This window comes from Alternaria ventricosa (genome assembly GCF_023758065.1).
Source record: "Alternaria ventricosa strain BMP 2768 chromosome Unknown scaffold_2, whole genome shotgun sequence".
In the NCBI taxonomy this organism is placed as follows: Eukaryota; Fungi; Ascomycota; class Dothideomycetes; order Pleosporales; family Pleosporaceae; genus Alternaria; species Alternaria ventricosa.
In genome coordinates this window covers 2,762,278-2,782,822 of record NW_026055682.1, presented here as the reverse complement: position 1 = coordinate 2,782,822, position 20,545 = coordinate 2,762,278, and the positions used below count along the sequence as shown (strand labels likewise).

Genomic DNA, 20,545 nt, shown 5'->3' with positions numbered 1-20,545 from the left:
GTGCACCTGCTACATGGGGCTAGCATGGAGGATGTTATCTATGTGCTTACAGCTACTGCAGTGTTTCTGTGCAACACAACAACTTTGCCAACTACCTATTACGAGAGCTTTCCGACTCACATTCGCCGCATCGTATAAGCCAACACGGGATTTACAGTGGTTGGTGATCAAGATGCACCTTCCTACGCTGTTCTGCTTCGTCGCCGCTGTCACCACGACGGCAGGTGTCCAGTTCGGCGACTTGAAAGATCCTATCAACATCCTAGGCATCGGACGCAACGACATCGAAATCTTCTTGGGCATTCCCTATGCTCATGATACCAGCGGCGAAAATAGATTCAAACCACCGATTCCCTACGAATACTCTCCAGGTACTACTATCGATGCTACCAAGCCTGGTCCCGCATGTCCACAACCATTGGGTGTGCTCTATCCACCTCTTGGATTGGGCAATATAACTGAAACATCCGAGGACTGCCTGAATTTGAACGTAGCGCGGCCAAAAGCGACTGACAGAGTTGGAAAGGGACCACTGCCAGTTCTGGTATGGATACATGGAGGATCTTTCTGGTGGGCAAGCAACACGGAGCCGACGACTGCGCCTGACGGAATGATCAAGCAGTCGGTAGAAAATGGGGACCCAATCATCCATGTGGCCATGAATTACCGTCTCGGGTTCTTTGGGTTTGCCAGTTCAGACTGGTTGAAAGAAGAAGGAAGCATGAACGCTGGTCTACGTGATCAGCGCGCTGCTATCGAGTGGGTCCGCACCAACATTGCTGCTTTTGGCGGGGATCCGGAGAGGATTACGATTGCCGGCCAGTCTTCCGGCGGCCTCGCAATCGGAATGCAGATTATGGCTTACGGCGGAGAGAAGCCACTTCCTTTCGAGCGAGGTATCGCCCAGTCTCAGTCCCTTGAGCCTGGTATCACAGGGAATTTCGCCAAGGATGCGATGATCGCGCTGGTCAATTACGTGGGGTGCAACACTACTGATGTGGACGCTCCAGGGACGATTGAGTGTCTACGGGGACTAGATACTGAAACACTCTTTGAAGCCTCGAACGCGACGTATCTCAGCGATATCGCGCATAATATTGGGGACATCTGGTTGCCACAGGTGGACGGCGATTTCCTTCCTGCGGCACCAAGTCAGCTCATCGCAGAAGGACGCTTCGGTAACGCTACCTTTATGTCCGGCTGGATGGAAGGCGACCTTAACGTGTACACCAACACCTCCATCGCAACCGCACAAGATACGTACGACTTTGTTCGCGACTACCTACCGGCTATGTCGGAGGAATCTCTCACTCAGTTACTGGACTTGTACCCGGTAGAAGAATTCGGAACCAGTGTGAACCTAACAGCAGAGTTCTATCGCTCTGCACGCATCTTCCGCGATATCCTCATGGTGTGCCCATCGCTACATCTGGGTGTTGCAATTGACAAAGTGCACAAAGCGCCAGTCTACTTCTACAACTTCAACCAGACAATACTTGATCCCATCCTCGAGTACACCGAAGACGTTGTTGGCTTTGGCGTGGTACACACGTCTGAGTTTGCGTACGTCTTCGACAGCATGCAAGTGTACAACAAGACGGACTACCCGTTTGACCCGACCGAGTACGACTACGAAATTGCTATGCGAGCAAGCCGGTCGTGGAGCACCTTTGTGAGTCAAGGAGCCCCGGCAGAGAGCGGATCACAATCCACCACATTGTTGAACTGGGATGAGGCATTTAGCCGGCCAGGTAAAATCTCTCATTTGCGAACTGCGTGTGAGGCATGCGCTGACTCCGTACATTAACATTTAGGCGGTCCGTATGTCAGGACGATTGGTGGCGCGCATCCGAGCAATAGTGCGCTGGGCATGGCGAACGCGACAAGAGAGATGGCAGAACAGAGATTACAGGAGCGATGTGCTTTCTTTAACAGTCCGAAGATCATCCAAGCGCTTCAGTATTGAGGAGTAGCTCAGTCTGAGACAAGGTCTCTCAGTATGGGCAGTACAGGGTGTGAAATACACAAAGACGTTGTCGACGATACAACATGAAACGGGAATTTTACAAGGGGTATCTCAGATCGATTCACGACATAATCAAGCTTCTACGACTGCATGTGGCGCACCTCTCTACTCTGCCTGAACTTCCTTGCTGTCCGTGGCCAACCCCAAAATAAACTCCCACTCCTCCTTCCTTACCCTACTCACACTCAGTCTCGAATTCGTGACAAGCTGCATATCCTTCAACGGCCCCTCTTTAGCAAACTCTTTAATCTTCGCTAAATCTATCACATGCTCAAACTCGCTCACAAACTCGACGTCTACACAGAACCATTTGGGTTTCTCCCTCTCGCTCTTCTTGTCATAGTAGGGGTCCTTGGGGTCAAAGGCCGTCTCATCAACCTTTGCTTCGTCAACAACACGCAGTATACCTACGATACCCGAAGGCTTGGCGTTGGAGTGGTAGAAGAAGCCCAGGTCGCCTTTGCGCATGGCCTGCATATTGTTGCGTGCCTGGGGGTTGCGGACGCCGCTCCAGGGCTCGGGTTGCGTGCAGGCGCGCAGGTCGCTGATGGAGAAGGCAACGTTTACGCCGTTCTCGTAGCGCGCGAGGGGCTCGGCTTTGAGCAGCCAGTAGACTTCTTGGGCGCCGGTTGCGTCGCGGTTGGTGGATGAAACAGGCGCGGGTAGAGAGTTCGTCTTAGGGGGTTTAGGCTTGGCTGTAGCAGCTTTTTTGGGCGGAGGAGCGCTGCTGTCTGTTTTGTCTTGGTCGGCGCCGTCTTCGCGGTCACGCTTGCGACGCGTCGCCTGCCGGGCATCGCGCTTGGGCTGTGTCTCTTCGGCGGACGAAGTGTCGTCTTGGTTGTAGTCCGGTGCTGCCGCTGCCGTTTGACGCGTAGATCTTCGTGTGCCGGCCATGACGAGTTTGTGGTAGCGTTGCAATGCTCGTCGACGTGGAGGTGCTGTACGCCGCGAGCGTGCAGCGCTCTGACGCTATTGGCTGACATCTCTCGTGTTTGTCGCTTGTACTTCGCTCCGCACCTCGACACAGTACTTGCCACCCAAAGGACGTTGGAAGGACATTGGAAGGACATTATATGGGCAGAACCCCGTCAAAATGTCCCTCGACGACCCAACTAGCCGTGCTCCGCTATGATACTGTGTAGGCACCTCCTCGGTCTGAGGCCATGCGCGCGATCACGCGCACCGCGACGCAAAGTCAAATATTCAAACCAGAACCCTCGGCCTTGCCGTGTCGCAATGCTCAAGCGGCAGTACTCGCGCAGCCCTTGCCATAACCCAGCGGTTTCCTCCACGTTCAATTTCGACCCATGCCGAGCGCATCGGACAGCCGCCACAAGCAGCAATCACCCAAACCACGGCGCGGCAATGAGAGGCGCAAACAACGATCATCCAAGCCCTATCTTAGGCCCGGCCGTTGCATGCACGATCCGGGACCGCCGCTTTCCTCCCTAGCGGTCGTGTCCTTGCACATCACGGTCCGGCCAACTGCCTCAACCTAGACAAGTTCATGCAACTCTACGGAGCACCCCACTAAATTTATAGACCCGACAACGCCGCTACGGACGTAGCTGCGACGAAAACTCCGCTTGGGTAGTAGTACCTACCTAGCAAAGACCAACATTCGGCCGACATGGACTCCATTTGTGAGGGACAAGATGAAACGAGACTTGGCACTGGTATACATAGAAGACTCTTGCCCTTTCTTTACCAATTACAACAAGCCATTTCAAGTACGTTGCATTGAGATCAACCATGGACGCTTTCACCAAGAAGACCCTGAGAACCTCCCGAGGCATCACATACACCTACTACACGTGCTCTGGCAACACGTCTCTCCCAACCCTCCTCTTCCAACACGGCTTCCCCGACCATGCCGTCATGTGGGCAGACGTCGCTAGCTCTCTCCGACCACTAAACCACCCCGTTATCATTCCCGACATGCTGGGCTACGACGGAACGGACAAGCCCACAGACCCATCCGCCTACACCTGGGACCATATGACCAACGACATGGTGGAAATCCTCAATGCTGAACAAGTGCCAAGATGCATCTCCATCGGCCACGACTGGGGCTCCGCAGCCGCAAGCCGCCTGTACAACTACCACCCCGAACGCGTTGTCGGCTTGGTCAACCTGAACGTCGCCTACACGGCACCAAGTCGCAAACCCTTCGATCTCGACGCCGCAAACGCCCTCATGAACAAGATCTTTGGCTACCCATCGCTATCGTACTGGTACCTCTTCACCGCGCCTGACGGACCAGCACTTCTATCCCGCGATATAGAGGCCATGTTTAACATGATGCACGACAAAGATGGATTGAAAGAGTTCTTCTGCACCCCCGACACCATGCGTGAAACACTCTCCGGGCAAAAGGAACCAACCTTCTCTCTCCGACCCTATGCGCAAGACCCAGCTTTCAAGAAGGCGTTCCTTGATCGTATGGCGCGCGATGGGTTCGAAGCGCCCGTGTGCTGGTACAAAGCCATGACAGGCAATCTGCAGCATCAAGTCGATGTCAAGTTGCCTGAAGGGAGAGAGATTGTCAATGTACCCACGCTGTACATCGGATGCAGAGAGGATGTGGTGTGCAGACCCGAAGCCATGTATGAGAGTATTAAAAAGGGCTTGTTGCCGCAGTTGGAACAAGCGGATACGATTGATGCGGCGCATTGGGCGACGTATGAGAAGCCTGCCGAGGTGGTGAAGCGGTTGGAGGATTGGCTGAAGAGGAAGTTTGCGCAGTGAGTCTGCGTAGCATCGGCAGCTGACTATCTATGCATAAAACTTAGACAGCTGTGACATGGTTTGCAGGAAACAGTTTTCCAACACCACAGTAAACACCCCAATACCAGTCTCCATTGATATCAGCTGCTTCCCTTATCTCTGCTCCTCTAGGAAAGGATAATTCATCTTCTACTCCCTCATCCGGCAGATAGCCCCATCTAGCCAGTAATCTCAAGCCTATACCGCCATCTGGTGGGTACCGCTGTACTCTGGCGATTTCGTCTTCTTCTTTGAGTGCGTAGCCGCCTACCAGATCGCGGACTACCATGCGCCGTTGTGCGCCGTCACGGTCTTCGAATCCGACAATGTACATGCGATGGCTGCGGAGGCACTTGCGCCATCCGTTTACGCCGTCTTCTTTGGTGATGCGACCGCTGATGACGAGTTTGTGGTAGCAGCTCATGCAAATGTCGTAGTCGCCAGTGTTACACTTGAGACAGTGATAGCGTGTGTTTGATGGTGGGATAGGGTAACTGCATATGTTACACAAGGTTGTAAAGGTGAGAGGGCGGAAGATGGAATTTGCAATGGTAAAGTACCCTGGCCCTCGCATAAGAGACGCGGATTTCGGTGTCAACGGAGGGGTTGTGGGTGTTGCGTCGAGGTCTGGGGGGGCAAGATGTCCATCCTGATGTGGCGTAGAGGGCGCGGAGGGAATTGTGTCAGTAACAGACTGCGAGTCTCTTGTCTTGCGGGCAACGGGAACAAGAGGATGCGTACAGTGATGCCCTTGGTTAACGCAATCATTGCAGTAGCCCCAGTCGCCGTCGTTGCAATAGTCACATTTCCAGTAGCAGGCGTTGGCGTATGCCTTGCACATATCGCAGAAGACGCCAATTTCTACCCTCTGCTTGGGGTCATCCTCGCTCATGAGCACATGTGGTGGTGTCGTGGATTCCGTCAAGGGCGTCATTGGTCTGCGATATCGGTGCCCGACCAGGATATGGGGATGCTCGTGATAGGGCGGATAACCACCCTCTGGTGCTTCGCGCTCATACCGGGGCCAAGCAGTCCAGCCAAAGCCGTACCAATGCTTGCATCCTCTGCCAAGACGATAGCAGCGAAGACACACGTTGTACTCGCCACCATGGCAGCGTCGACAATTGTAGTGAAGCTCGTACTGTATGTCGTTTTTACCACAGCGTTGGCATGCCACATGGGGCTCTGTATATAGGACAGGAGTACCTAGTGATGAGCTTGAAGCTTGTCTCGATCGAGTCTCGCTCACGGTCGGATCGGGGGTGGAGCGAGGGAAAGCAGGAGGCGATAGCGAGGGGGGAGTAGTACTGTGAGAAGAGCGTGGCAGTTCGGCTGTGGTAGGGTCGGTAGTACGGCGAGCCGAAGGAGGCTGGAAAGGCGTGACGGCAGGAGTAGAGGAAGACAAGGGCACAGCTGGAGTGCCAACTGTAGCTAGAGAAGTCGTTGGACTGCCGCTGTTGGGCAGGTCGAAGCCGAGGCTCTGGGGCGAGCTAGGACTTGACACTGTCTCATTGTTGTTATTGTTGTTGCTGGCGTGGAGACTGATGCGGAACTGCTCTCGAACGTCGAGCCTATTTCTCTGCTGATTGTCGGACTGTCGCCGTGGCCTTGGACGAGCGAGTTCCGATGATGAATGACGGTCGCCGGTCGCCGGATTTGCAGGAGCCGAGCCAGGTGCAGGGCGCTCTACCCTCGTGGCGGATCGAGAGCTGCCCTGGCTTGACGATCGCTGGCGCGGTGCCCGCCCGCCTCGATTTGCGGCGTCGATGAGAGCAGGTCTGGATATGGGGGGTCCTACTGCCGTCTGGGGCGTCGATGCGCCACTCTCGGAACGTCCATGCCTTCTCCTGCGCGCAGCTTCGTCGTCCAGACGCTCCCGCCTCTCCCTCCTCTCGCGCTGTCTTCCAGCATGTCGCTCTGCCTGCCGCCGTCGCACAGCCTCGGCTATCCTCTCGGTGATCTCGTCTTCCTGCGCAGTGCCAATCTGGTTCAGGTCGACGCCCTCGGACACCAGCTCCTCCAGCACCTGGCGCACAAGATCTTCGTCGACGTCTTCTGCGTCGAGGTCGGAGGCGCTCAGCAGAGAGCGCAGGCTGGACTGGTGCTCGATAGCGCGGGGCGGTATGACGGCCCTGGACGGGGATGCGCCGGGCGGATTTTGGCTGGCAGACCGCCTTTGATCGCGCGCCCTGCGGGATTCGCGGCTCCCGTTGCGGCTTCGCTCCCTTGTTGTGCGCTCTCTCCGGGGCTCCCGGCTGGCCCTCCTGCTGCTTGCGATGCCCGCGTCCCTCAGACTCGGCTGCTGAGCTGCCTCGAGCATGCGCTGATGGGTGTCATCGCGCTCATCCCGGCGCCTGAGCTTGGGTAGCACATTGTCGCCTGGCCGGTATCTGTCGCGGTCCGCCTGCTTCTCTTGGGCGCTTTTGCCGCTCTGGGGGTTCGCCTTGAGGAAGATGTCGAGCAGCGTGGTGACGGTGGCATTGGGCTGTGTGGTGCGCACAGAGGCCCGGCACGAGGGGCAGGTGTACGGGTGTATCGACGTGGCGGTCGAGGCTTGGAAGGCGAACCACTCCTTCAGACAGGCGCCGCAGAAGGTGTGCAGGCAGTCGAGCAGCGTGAGCGGCTGGTAGAGCACGTCGGTACAGATCTGGCCATGGCCGAGTTAGCAGCCGCCTCGTCGTCGTGCTCCTCGACTTACCGAGCACGTCAGTTCCTTTTCCAGGTCGCCCTGGACTCCGCCAGCGCCCTCGCCCTCGGCCATGGTTCGTCGCAAACTGCTCGTCAGGCGCCTGCGGTTGACTCTCAGCTAGACTGCACACTTGGCGAGCCTCGACGGTACAAGGCGCCGTAGCATATGCATGCCAGCACACGCTTTCATCGGCCCGCTGCAGCCTCTATGTTGCTTGCCGCAACGAGCGCACACTTCTCATGTCGCTACGTCACGCGACTTGCGCACGTGTCAGCACCTCAGAACCCCGGAGTCGGTGAGAGACGGCATCAAACATCCGACATGTCGTGACCAGCACAGGCGCCTGACGCCTCGTCCGTCTCGCACCCTCCCATTCTGGCATATATCAAGCTATCCGGTCCTGTAGCACCTGATGTTTGGTACATCGTTTCACCTGTGCTGCAGCCACCGCAACTTGCCCCTGGCCCAGGCGTACCCAAGACACGGTTCACGTCACTGGCTTCTTTCCGCGACCGTCAGGTATCCACGCGTTCACGCCTGAGGTTTCGAAACCTTGATCTTCAAGTCAGTGCCATCGCATGCAAGTCCAAAACAGGAAGACTGGGCGGCAGGCTCATAAATCGCATATCTACAGCTATATCATATAATCCCTTCCTTCCTCATACATTCATACATACAGGCTCCCACGGTCATCCCCCCTTTCAACCATTATTTTTATATACAGAAAAGACCGATTGGCTAGTCGCCAGCACATAGCCGTCACCTTGCTAATCCTTGACATCATCTTGTCAATCAAGTACCACGCCTAGTGCTCAGTTGTTGTTGTTGTTGTTGTTGTTGTTGCCACCGTTGCCGCCCTGAGACTGTTGTCCAGCACCATTACCTGCCTGTTGGGGCTGGTTACCTCCGGCCTGGGTCTGACCCTGAGATGCTTGGCCTGCAGCCGCACCGTTGCCTGCCTGTTGCTGGGAACCGCCGTTTTGCGTCTGGCCTTGAGACTGCTGTCCTGCAGCCGCACCCTTGGTTCCCTGCTGTTGGTTGCCATTGTTCTGGTTACCACCATTTGGTGTCGCCTGTTGTCCATTCTGCTGTCCCTGCTGCTGTCCCGTTTGTTGTCCAGCTTGTTGACCTTGTTGTGGAACCTGCTGTCCGGCGGCACCTTGAGCCCCCTGCTGGGGAGCCTGCACACCTGTAGTTCCCTGGGGTGCTTGTCCGTTGGTAGGGGAGATGCCGGCGCCTTGCTGAGGCGCTTGTCCGTTGTTCGTAGCAGTGCCAGTATTGCCGGCGGCAGCACCACCAGCTGTTCCGGTATTCTGGACTTGGCCATTGCCAGTTCCTTGAGCAAGAGCCTGACCAGCGGCAAATGCAGCGGCGGGGCTACCTGCTGGCGCACCAGGCTGAGTGGGGCCAGTCCCCTGGACACCACCAGCAACGCCAGTCTGGTCGCAGACAGTGGGACGAACTGCCTGCGAGGTAGATCCAGTAGAGGCCATGTAGGCATCAATGTTGGGGAGGACGTTAACGCAGCGGTTCTGGTTGATCAAGTCGATGTTACCAGCGGCAGCCATTCCCTGAACAGACATCTGCTGAAGCTTGTCGACGACATCCTGGAAGGAACCGCCAGTGGCGAGGGTGCTGTTGGCAGCAATGACATTGGGGTCCGCGCCGTTAGCAGCGTCAATGATGGCCTTGTGGTTGAGCTCATCGACCTCGGCGTTGAAGGCTACGGTAGCAGCCTGCTTGAACTGAACGTTGTTCTGGATGCTAGCTCCAGTGTTGAGGAAGTTAGAAACCATCGAGGTATCGGCCATCCAATTGGAGACCGCAGTAGCGAGGTCGTTCGCAGTGGGAGTTTGTCCATTTTGGATACCAGCGCCAAGTCCAGTCGGGGCATTGGTGGTGCCTTGCTGTTGCTGGTTTCCGGTCTGCGCTCCTTGTTGCTGTTGTTGCTGATTGCCGCCCTGGTTCGTAGTCTGTTGACCAGTCGTGGCGGCAGCAGTATTGCCGTTACCACCGTTGCCGCCCTGCACCTGGGCGAATGGGGCAGCGTAAGCTGCAGAGCTAAGGAGCGAGGCAATGAAAATGTACTTCATTTTGTCTGTGAGAACGGATCTGTCGAGTGGACTAAGATTATGAGTAGAGATATCAAAGAGTGAATGGAATGCTGAGGTTGTAGAGTGGAAAATATTAGTCTGTAGTGAGTGAGGAACCAGTCCGATGAAGACTATCAGGATGATGGGAGCTGTGGTATTTGTATCGCCTCTGTTACAACTTCGGAAAGCCTTGCCGTCAAGGCATGATGGTGGGCAGGCCTATGCATCGTAACAGTCTGGGGATCAAGCCCTAGGGCTCGCAGCCCTTGGCGTCAAGTCAGGTAGCACACGCTTAGCTCAATGGCGTAGTTTCGAAGTATGCCATATTTTGAATCAGGCGCTTCCAAATGGCCTTCCAAATTGCCGAGACCCTCAAAGCGAGCGATGCCGAAGTTCAGCCCTAAACTCAAACAGGACGTTTCGCAAGGTACGCCATGTCGTGCATGTAAGTTGGATTAGTTAATGATGTTTTGCAAGCCGATGTCATTGTTTTGACAGCGTCTGGGAACAGGTTTCGTCGGTCTTGGCGCCCGAAGCTTGCAGGCGATCATCAGATCTTGTGTTGAACCTTAGTCCAAACGCCCCACAATTGTTCCAGATCGACACAGGCAGGCTTCAGGTCGCCCAATTCCTGTTGCGTGCTCATACGACTTGATCGCGCTGTGTATCTGTGGATTTGATCCTTGAGTACGCACAATGATGCTTCATTAGACTGTAGAGATGTGTAAGCAAAAAGATTTACGATATTGCTTGTTGCAAACAATCTGTCAAGATAAACAAGTTTCGCGTCGAATCTGTTCATAATCGTATCCGTATTGCAAATATCTAAGATCTTAGAGGATCTTCAGAGGCGTGCAATCATTCATCGCCCCGTTTGGAAAATGCTGAGGGAAGCTGGAAGCGGCAAGAAGCGCTAGAGTCCACTAAAGCACGGCATAACAAGGTCTGGTGTATCAGTTGCAGGAGCAGCAGAGATTTGTAGGGAGGTTTATGCGACTGTAGCCTTCTCTTCTTACATTGCCATTCCAAATGCAGTTCGGAGTCCGAGAGAACTCGTGATGCTCGATTTGAGAGTTGTGAAACTGCCGCTCGTAACGAGGGGAAGCCCATTGCGAGGGTGACTGATATACAAGTCAGTGCTGCAGGTCGTTCTGCCTGCCAGCATGGCGACTATTGCTTTCAGAGTCCATTTCGGTCTCGATCTTGCGGATGATGCGAGCGGGATTGCCAGCGACGACTGTAAACTCTGGGACGCTCTTCGTAACGACGCTTCCTGCGCCTACGACGCTACCTCTACCAATCATAACACCAGGCAGTATGCAAACATTGCCACCGATCCAGCAGTCTTCGCCAACGTGGATCTCCTTGCCCAACTCAGGCCCGCTAAGGCCGTTCCGGATGGCTGGGTCGAGAGGATGAGTAGCTGAGTAGAAGTTGACGTTCGGACCGACGAGTGTGCGTGCGCCAATAGTAGTAAGACAGGTGTCGAGGAAGACGGCGTGGAAGTTGACAAAGACATGTTTGCCCAAACGCACATTATATCCATAGTCCATAGTAACCGGTGGGTTAATCCATGGTTCAGCCTCGAACAGCTTGGCGTCTTCTTCTGTTGTAGGTGCTGGTGGTGGAAGAGGGGTTTCGTCTTGGATGATGCTAGGCAAAGTATAAGGACGTCTCTCGACAAGCAATCGAGCAGCCACACATACTCTCGAAACAGTTGGACTAGCCTGCGACGCGGTACATCACCGGCATCGTTGAAGCGTCTGCAAGCTTGCCTGCATCGTGCGCGCTCTGCTGTCAGCTCAGGCGTCATGGCATGGTAGAGCTCGCCGCAGAGCATACGCTGCTTGTTCTGCGAGATGTCCATGGCTGGCATGCAGGAAGCTGGCTGCCCGGCGCATGCTACCGAGGCCGGTGTGACGGTTGTGAAGGAGCACAGGTCGCGGGAGCTATGCGCGGGGCGCCAAGGCCCTCGGCTGTTCCCGAGGCCAGCCGGTCCTGGATAGTCGCTCACGCCTTGCTATTGTTCGGCCTCCGCAAGCCATGCGATCGGGGTTGTGCAGCAGGGCCCCTTCTTCTGCGCCTTGGTAGAACCATGTCTTGAACGCCATCGTCCATCCCGTCCTCGCCCCCCGAGCTCCCCGTACTTGACCTCTACCTGCCTGCCATCATCATGGCTCCGAACGGCTCGCTATCCCCCGGTGTCGATATTCTCCCGCCCAACGGAAATGCATCACGCGAGCTTGAGGCCTCAACTGTGGCGGCTAGGAGCCAGCATGCCATCGCGCCCGAGTTCTTTCCCCACGGCAAGCGCTCGCTTTGTGGCATCGCCGTGCGTGCTTTCTGCTTGGGATGCGCCATGGCTCTCGGCGTCGTCGGTACGGCTCTGCTAGCATACAACGGCAATCATTTATGGCGGCCTTTCATGTTTCTCAGCGCGCTGTCCATGTTCCACTTCCTCGAGTTTTACACGACGGCCGCGTACAACACCCCGGTCGCGTACATCTCCTCGTTCCTCCTCACCAACGGCGACCAATACCGACAAGCCCATACCATGGCTTTCATCGAGACTCTGGTGACTTCGTCTTTCTTTCCCGATTACCAATCGACAATCCACCCGCCGTGGGTCATCGCGCTGGGCATAAGCATGGTCGTGGTGGGACAAGCAGTGCGCAGCACAGCGATGATGCAGGCGGGTACCAACTTCAACCACCAAGTGCAGTCGCGTAAGAGCGATGGGCACGAATTGGTGACCCATGGACTGTACCGCTACTTCCGTCACCCCTCGTACTTCGGTTTCTTCTGGTGGGGCATCGGCACACAGGTCATGCTGGGTAACACTGTCTGCTTCTTGGGATACACAGGCGTGCTGTGGTATTTTTTCATGACACGCATTTCACGTAAGCCTTACACACCCATGGCCCCATTCAAGCTGCTCACCCATCCTAGACGAAGAAAAACATCTAATCGAGTTCTTCGGCGAAGAGTACAAGGTGTACAGGGCAAGAACTCGTGTCTGGATACCCTTCATGTAAGCGTCAACTGTGCAGCTTCCGGACAGTTTGGTCGTGCCAGCTAAGTAAAATGAATCTCATAATGCTAAGCTTCACTTCACAACCGAGTCACTTTCCGTCTGGATACATGCAACCTGTGAAGCTCTTTCGTGTTCATTTGCAAGCCAAGAGACGTGTCTGAGCATACGCAAATGAGCTTGTGTCATATTGACGGACTATCTGCATTTTCTTCACCATCTGCCGCTTGTCTCCTCGGCTCAAAGCGACTACACAATCATGCTTTAATGCCGCACTGCTGGTAGGAGCTCCCTGCTCGACAGTGATAGCCGTATGGCCAGCTTGCGTCGCTATATCGGCAATGTATCGAGGTGGAGTGCAAGTATTCTCACTTGCACAGCATTCAGCTTCGTCTTCATCACTGCCGTCTTATTGGCTGTAGGCTACCGCCAGGAACGGCAACCGCGTGTGGGCGCTCAGACTGTTTTTGTCTCCTGCTCTGTAACCCGACGTCCCCCCAACGGTTGCCCACGCCAACGCAGCACGTCTTGTCTCATGCCTGGCGAGCCCCATCCACGTCCTCGTATACGTAACAGCGAGGACAAACTCTACCGATCCTGCCTCGACGCCTGCATCGAGGGTATCGCGAATATAACGGTGAACAAGCGGATTGGTGGTACGTGCAGACTCTCTCACCTGCTCACGCGCCCTGCTCCACTAACCTTTCCCCAGCGACATCCACTCCGAACAACACAGTCAACATCAAAATCACTGCGCACGAGGGCAGTGATCTTGTAAGAAAGTCTGCTCCGGCTGCGCTCTCCCTTATATCGCCACCTGTATCGCCCGCGCGAGAGGAAGTCGTACGACACACCAGTCCACCTCCACTGTCGTCTTCAGCCATAACCATGGATCGCTCGAGGTACATGAGCGCACCGCCGGCTGCCTCGTCCGGTTGGGCATCTGGTGATGCACGCAGCAATCTCGCTGTTCAACCTGCAGCTTATGCTGGCAAGTTGAAGCTCAAGAAGAACGCCGTCAAGATCGTCGGGGCTGCGGGACCAATTCCTACGACCCCGTCGCGATTCGCACCGCCCGCCCCGTCAGTGACATCATCGCCCGCTCCAGGCTCAGTCAAGACCATGCCCCAGGCTGTTGAAGGGTTCGCATTACTACTTAATCCTTGGACTCCACTAATGTGCGTACAGACCAGCGAACGCCAGTACCTCTAGAGCGTCCAAGCCCGGTCCCCTTCACAAAGAGGGCGCAGCACTTGCTTTGACTGCTCCTACATCGAAAGTGGTTCCGTCCACCAAGGAGGTCGTGAGAGCTACAACTGATGCCATGGACGAAGAATCCGCAATGGATGCACTTTACGCTCGCCTTAACAGCAAAACCATCCTAGGGCCTCGCACACCCGTAGGTCCCACGGTAGCAAGGCCTGGCCAAACTGCATTCTCGTTTGGTGCACGTCTTGCTGAGGCCAAGGCAGATAAGATCAAGACGGATAATTCAGAGGCTGAGAAGGGAGGCATCCAGAAGTCTCCCGGTAGCAAGACCGCAGAACCGAGACAAGACAAGCTAGAGAGTGAGTACATGCGTAAGGCGACTGAGTACATCCAGGCGCTTCCGAACAGCACGGGAAACACGGCATATCTCGTCAAGGCCATGTCAAGGAAGCTCCACGACTCATACACGTCAACCACCAAGGTAGATGCTGGAAGCAACGAAGCTCTCAAGGCACGTCTAGCATTCGCAGTCGCCAACTATCTCAATAAGATATTGAAGAAGCGCCCGGAGTCACGTACAGCCGACTCGATCAAACAAACGCTTGGGGATATGGATGGAGATTTTCTCCGGCTGTGTGCCAAGCTCGTGGACGAGGGGTACGTCTCCTTGGAGACACTGACTGAAGTATCTGGTATCGTCGCCGCCATGCGTGATGTTCTGCCCAAGCCAGAGCAACCTACCACCACGTCGGTGGAAGCGCCTTTGACGCCAGCACGTTCTGTTGCGATGGGCTCTGAGAACAGCAAGCCCATGTCCAAGGACCCAGTGGATAGCATGAAGGGATGGCCGACCCAGGAGAAGCGCGAGAATCGTAAGTCCTTTTCCGTGCAGACAGAAATTTAGACTGACAAGACATAGCCGCTGCACATCGTACGTGCATCTTGAAGGGTGTTGGGGGGATTACCAGTATCAACCAGTTGCAGGCTCTTGTATGGGGTGGCAAGCTTGAGTCCATTTCCATGCCAGAGCCGGGCTCCTCGAACGCTCTTGTCAAGTTTCTTACACCCGAGGCATGCGACAAGTATCACAAGGACACTGCAAACGGAATCGAGATAGTGGGCGAGATGAAGAAAGCAGTTGTCTTCGTGGAGAAGGCTGAGGGACCAAACTCTATCAACGATGTCATCCGCAACTGCATCGATGGCGAAGCGTCACGCTGCGTGCGAGCTATCGGCACTAACGAGCACAACGAAGCGGCTCTTATGAAGCTCGCTCGGGGCAAGAGCGTTAGCAAGCGCGACGTTGATCGTATCAAGAGCGGAAAGACCGCCCGTGGTGTAAGTAACATGTGCGGACCCATGTCTGTATAACACTGACACGGTCACTCTAGCATTCGTACGTCGAGTTCCGCTTTGCAAACATCTACAACGCTCTCAACTTCAAGCGCGAACTCGTGGATAGTGAGGACTGGGAACATTGCACCATTGGCTATGCACCCGACCCGTGTGAAGCAGCCAAGGGTGTTCACTACAAGGATGCGGATGAGAAATAGAGCTGCATTGGTATACTCGACCAGACCATGTGCATCATGCTAGGCGGGGAGCACGGGCTGGAAGAGGTGGGCGAAACCCATTGTGTCTGCATACGAAGACTTTTGATGGGAGTGAATGCTCGAGTGCGGGAAAACAAAACGTGGGGTGAGTCGGGACATGTACCAAGTGCGATCGTGACGGCTTGAAGTCACTGAAAGCTGAGATTGGTGTTCGCACTACTTCATCTTGCACGTGCAATAATTAGTCAAGGTGATAGCACAAGTGGAAATCCTAGGTGTACTTTGCTTTGCTCATGTACGTGCTATTGTGACACGAGTGCAACACCGCTCGTGCAAGAAGGAAAGATCAAACAACTTGCCAAAAGTCATGGGAGCATACTTGAAAGACTCAAGCCCCGCTTCACAATCACAGCACCAGGCAGTGGATAAGTACACTAACACACAAAAGAAGAATTACAATACCCCCCCTACCTAGAACTCTGAGAAGCCCAAACGCCTCGCTGCCCTCCCATGGTGTTTCTGGTTACTGTCATCTGTTCTCGCTTGCCGTCAAAAGGGGCTGCCCGGCTTCGCAGTCTTAGCGGTTGACGGCTGTGAAAGCTGCATCTGTCATGTCGGTATCACCGTTGTGCGGTGGAGGGGGCGCAGCGTCGGTCGCGGGCAGGCGCTGCTCATCGTAAGCCGGGTCGAAGTAGGCGCGCTGAGGGGGTGGCTGCTGTTGCGGCTGCTGTGCGTGCAGCGGCGGGAGCGCGTGCAGGGGAGGAAGTGTAGGAGGTGCGCCGTTGACAGCGGTGTGTGGACTGGTCGTCGTGGCAGCGCCAATGGCACCGAAGTAGCTGTTCTGGGGCCGTCCCGACGGGTCTGGTGTACTCTGCGCACTGCTCATAGGGTTGATGGCATGCGGCAGGGAGCCCAGTCCCAGTCGGCCCTCGGCGCTGCCACCAAGAGGAGGCGTGCCCTTCCTGTTGTGGCTCCTTTTGCTCCTCAAGGGCTTATCGGTTGGGGTGGGCGGTGGGCTGCTGCTGCGATCGCTGTCGTCGACATTGTACTCCATGTGCTTGTTCAGCTGCTCGAGCAGGAATGCGCGCTCGAGGCGCATCTTCTGGATGCCGCGGTTCAGGCGTGTGATGCGCAGGCGCGTGCCGTCGTTGTTCTCTTCAATGTCGGTTATGCGGCGGCGGAGGTCGATGCATTTGCGGTAGTAGGCGCCTTCGACCGAAGGAGGGAGGTCTTTGGACGAGACGGCGCGGGTCGCTGGTAGCTTGTTAGTGCACTGCGTCGTGGCCGCCTACGTGTGGTTTGCGACGCGCTTGAGCGCGACGGGAGTGCCTACGGGCTGGTGGCATCTTCGCGCCTTGTCGTGTTGTTGGGACGTAGACGATAGTACGTGCTGTGCGCCTGGAGATGATGCCGTATTGCAGTGTGTTTGGGTTCAGTGTGTTTGGATTTAGTGCGGTGATGTGGGTTTGCTGGTCACAGTCGGCGTTGCTGGTAGCTATGGTCTTGAGCTTGGTCTGTGGGGCCCGGGCTGGTTCCGAATAGTCTCATCTTGTGACATTCTTGGCGCGCTGTACAATTTGAACACTCATTTGACGAATTCCACTTCGGTCCTGCCGTCAACCTTATGTATGATAGACTACGTTGCTGTCCCTCTGCTCTAGGGTATACTTCCTGCAAGGTCCCTCGTGTTGCACCTTTGTGGTTATACGAGGTTACACGTGCAACGTAGAATATCTGAGTTGCCTCATGTAAAGAGCGCGCAGGCAGAAGACCCAAAGATCTGGCTGTGACAAAAGGCGTACATCAGCTAGTATAATGCCTGGGGAAAAAAGACCGCAAAGTCATTTTATCATCCTTGAGAACATGTACGAGTGATCAGACATGGACAAAATGTGAGGCGGATACCATGACGAAAGTTGGGTTATGTATTGTACAGAATGCTGTTAATTTTGGGTTCTCTTCTATATTTTCATGATTTATAGAAGAGTGCACCAAACAGTGAGCGATAAGTAACGGAGAAGGAGTCTCATTCACAGCTAATCTACAGCGTGACACTCGAGTAGCAAAGGTACAGTGACTGGGCAATATGGAAAATTGAAGAACGAGGAGCATGCGATGCTAGATGGAAGGGCAGACGGGTGAAATGCTTGCACTAGTACTAAAGTATCTGAACGTCCAATTATTCCATATATACGATAACAGTATGGTTACATGGGAATCCTTCAATACTGCAGGTCAACTGCACTGTTGCTGCTGCCGCGCCTGGCCGAATGGAAAGCTCTTCGATAGACATCCGTGGCTGTGCAGACATCGTTTCGCTTCAGGCTCGCACGAAATGCCAGTGGGGCTTGCCTACGGGTATTTTGCCTGCTACCTCATATGCTTTTGTTGATACAAATGACCTAGAATGCTTCCCTCTGTCAGTCCCCTGCCGCTTTTTGTATAGTCGCAACCATGTCGCGTCGGCGTTGCTGTGACCAAGCGCTCCGCGTACGTCGTCTCTCGCTAGCACAGGGTCTAGCATGTCCAGCATTTCTTCGAAGCGCTCATCCCGCATCGTTACGTTTTTCGCAATGGCGCATAGCAAGGCGGTCAGACTGTTCCAGATCATCCGTGTAGGCGTATCAACGTACAGCTCCATTGGTGAAGAGTCGGCCGTAGGCTGCGAGTCCACGGCGAGCCTCGTCAGACCAGTCCCGATAGCCTTGATCTCTAGCGACATCGGTTGGAAGCTGCCTTTCCTGTTGCAGTCGTCGTTCTGTCTAGTGCGTTCGTAGACCTTCCTGGTAATGTTCCATGCGTCATCGATCCTAGTTCGCATGAAATCTTTTCCGTGTTCACACATCAATGCTACAATATCGAGCGCATTTGATACCACGTATGCTTCCGAATCTTGTAGACGAGGTAGTAATACAGGCCAGAGCGTATTAATGAGGGGCAGGAGGGAGTTCTCGTGTGCTGCAATAGCAGGTATAGTGGTACGAAGGAGGGACAGAAGCGAGTTCCGGAGGTTAGGCGACATGGTGGTGAGATAGTGCTGTGTCAACTCGGAGATTTTGAGGAGAATAGCAAAGGCACGTGGGGCGGGAGGGGAAGACTCCTCGGTGTGCGGGGGAGGCGGGCGACCGTTCTCCTCGTCCGTGCTATTGGAGTCGGTATCTTCTGAAGTCTTACCGACTTTCCAGGGCTTTCGTGGGAGTGCCTCCCTTGACGCTTGCTTCTCTTCCTCTTCCCGCTCTTGTGTCTCTACCTCGAACTTTTGAATTGCTTCGATGACATCGTTCATGACGACCGTTCTCTTCAGATGCACATGTTCCTCTTTCTTATTGTCGGCTGACACGGCAAGTTGTGGTGCTTTGACACCTTGTTCCGTCATGCCTTTCAAGACGTTGAAAAGCAGCTCCACAAGCTTAGGATAGCCATGATATCTCTCCAAGGCGTTGAAAATACTATCCACCAAGTCATCTAGGTAAGGTAGGAGAGGTGGGCCACAAAGCCTTATCATCATGAGTAGGACTTGTGGTGCTTGAGGCGACACATCGCCATATGCCAACTTTAGGCCAATTGCGTTGACAATGTAATCGACATTACTGACAACAAGCTCCCCTGCGTCCTTGTATCCCGAGGCCCCTGCTACGATATTGAGACAAATCAGGGCGTGCTCGCGTAGTGCGCTGTTGGAACTGCCAAGGTAATGCAGCACCGGATAAAGTACTTCACTCAACTCAGGGCGAAACTCGGTCTTGTACCGCTTCGCCTGCAAAGCTACCGTCTCGAGCGCTAATGCATATAAATGCCAATGGCTGTTGGTGTCCACAGTTCGCTGGTTCAGCAATGACAGAGAATGCGAGTACAAGTCATCCAAGACTTCCTCCCTCGGGTTTGGCGTTCCCAGATTCATGAAATCATCGACAGATGGATTGACTGATGCCATGTCTCTTACTAGATTGACTGAGAGCCAGAAGCTCGCCAAGCGCATCTCGGGCGCCCCAAGATCGACGGAATTGGTCAGGCCCTGAGCAACAGCCAACGCAGAGTTGGATCGTGCAAGTTCTTGAACTAATACTTTAAACCCCTTCATCATGTCTTCCTGGCCTTTGAATTGCATGCTGATTAGTGGGAACGAAGACGACTCTGTCGAGCTAAATACCAGCGTACGACCAGCGACGAGACTGGCGTTGCGGTCGTTTATTTCTTCGAGCCCCCTGCCATGGATAAACACTGCAGACACGCCATCCCGAAGACTATCGGCCAGACGCTCATCTAGAATCATTGGATCTTCATCGAACAGGCGAAGTGAGACTGATATCTGATGTACGATTTTATGGCGGGTACGGTCGTGTTTTGATCGCATCAATCTAGGCAAGGCGACGATCCAACCATGCAAACTTTCGCGCAAAAGTTCGGAGAGATTCTGGTCTGCTGATAACAGTCTTTTGAGTTTGTCCTCAGTGGTGTCGGCCGGGGTCTCATGGCCTGCCAGATCGACCATGGTTTCGATAGCCATGCTTGTGCAAAGAGACAGTGATGTACGACAATCCCTTACGACGCAAAGACACAGATTCAAGAGCGCTTGCCGTACCTCTTGCTTATCATGATCCCTCAATCTGAAGATATTGGCAAGCGCAATCTTCATCTGGGTTGCAGTTGCTTGTAGCCAAGCGACTGATCGAGATATTGTGGTGCATCCGCCAGACTCATCCGACAGTAGTGTCTCGGGCAAATCTTTGGTCTGGGCATCGCCAAGTAAACGGGCAAGAAGTGATGCAAGAACTTCCAAGCCTTGCTCAACAATGCGAAAGCCGGGTCGAACACTGCTACGGGGAGTCAATACTTTAGCCAAAGACGAGACTATCCTGGGCAGAAAGCTGGCAAGAGCATCGTCATCGCCAATCGCGCCGATAGTTTGTTTGAGGGCGCAAGTGGACTGCAGCTTGACGGTGTTGGAGTTGCTATCTGTGAGACGTTCGAGCATGACTAGTACAGCCTCGCCCAAGGCAGGTATGTTAGCCGCAGCCGTCATGGCCTCTTTGCCCTGCTTGGTACGAGACGTCGCACTCATCAACTCGGATGTGCACCCGAGAGCGAGCGACTGTAGCTCCTCTGAGGTGGCCGAGATGCCATTCTCGGCGGATGAAGGTTTGGCGAGAAAGGTGAAGAGGATGAGGAGTTGTCCAG

General features: G+C 54.6%; 7 protein-coding genes across 7 annotated transcripts; 3 read left to right on the top strand and 4 right to left on the bottom strand.

Annotated features, from left to right (window-relative positions):
- Nucleotides 1-24: 24 nt before the first annotated feature.
- Nucleotides 25-1,807, top strand: J4E93_001911 (uncharacterized protein; the record flags this gene model as incomplete). Its single annotated transcript, XM_049339859.1, has 2 exons — nt 25-33; nt 62-1,807. The coding sequence occupies 2 exons, from the start codon at nt 25-27 to the stop codon at nt 1,805-1,807; spliced, it is 1,755 nt and encodes a 584-aa protein (XP_049203816.1).
- A 324-nt stretch (nt 1,808-2,131) lies between these two features.
- J4E93_001910 (uncharacterized protein) lies at nt 2,132-2,920 on the bottom strand (the record flags this gene model as incomplete). Its single annotated transcript, XM_049339858.1, has 1 exon — nt 2,132-2,920. One exon carries the CDS (start codon nt 2,918-2,920, stop codon nt 2,132-2,134), a length of 789 nt encoding a protein of 262 aa, XP_049203815.1.
- An 858-nt stretch (nt 2,921-3,778) lies between these two features.
- On the top strand, nt 3,779-4,774 carry J4E93_001909 (uncharacterized protein; the record flags this gene model as incomplete). Its single annotated transcript, XM_049339857.1, has 1 exon — nt 3,779-4,774. One exon carries the CDS (start codon nt 3,779-3,781, stop codon nt 4,772-4,774), a length of 996 nt encoding a protein of 331 aa, XP_049203814.1.
- Nucleotides 4,775-4,814: 40 nt separating this feature from the next.
- Nucleotides 4,815-7,553, bottom strand: J4E93_001908 (uncharacterized protein; the record flags this gene model as incomplete). The annotated part of the gene is made up of 2 exons (XM_049339856.1): nt 4,815-7,439; nt 7,491-7,553. 2 exons carry the CDS (start codon nt 7,551-7,553, stop codon nt 4,815-4,817), a joined length of 2,688 nt encoding a protein of 895 aa, XP_049203813.1.
- A 740-nt stretch (nt 7,554-8,293) lies between these two features.
- On the bottom strand, nt 8,294-9,574 carry J4E93_001907 (uncharacterized protein; the record flags this gene model as incomplete). The annotated part of the gene is made up of 2 exons (XM_049339855.1): nt 8,294-9,542; nt 9,570-9,574. The coding sequence occupies 2 exons, from the start codon at nt 9,572-9,574 to the stop codon at nt 8,294-8,296; spliced, it is 1,254 nt and encodes a 417-aa protein (XP_049203812.1).
- A 1,133-nt stretch (nt 9,575-10,707) lies between these two features.
- Nucleotides 10,708-11,326, bottom strand: J4E93_001906 (uncharacterized protein; the record flags this gene model as incomplete). Its single annotated transcript, XM_049339854.1, is given in 2 exon segments — nt 10,708-11,301; nt 11,321-11,326. 2 exon segments carry the CDS (start codon nt 11,324-11,326, stop codon nt 10,708-10,710), a joined length of 600 nt encoding a protein of 199 aa, XP_049203811.1.
- Nucleotides 11,327-13,781: 2,455 nt separating this feature from the next.
- Nucleotides 13,782-14,718, top strand: J4E93_001905 (uncharacterized protein; the record flags this gene model as incomplete). Its single annotated transcript, XM_049339853.1, has 2 exons — nt 13,782-13,787; nt 13,828-14,718. 2 exons carry the CDS (start codon nt 13,782-13,784, stop codon nt 14,716-14,718), a joined length of 897 nt encoding a protein of 298 aa, XP_049203810.1.
- Between the last annotated feature and the right edge of the window lie 5,827 nt (nt 14,719-20,545).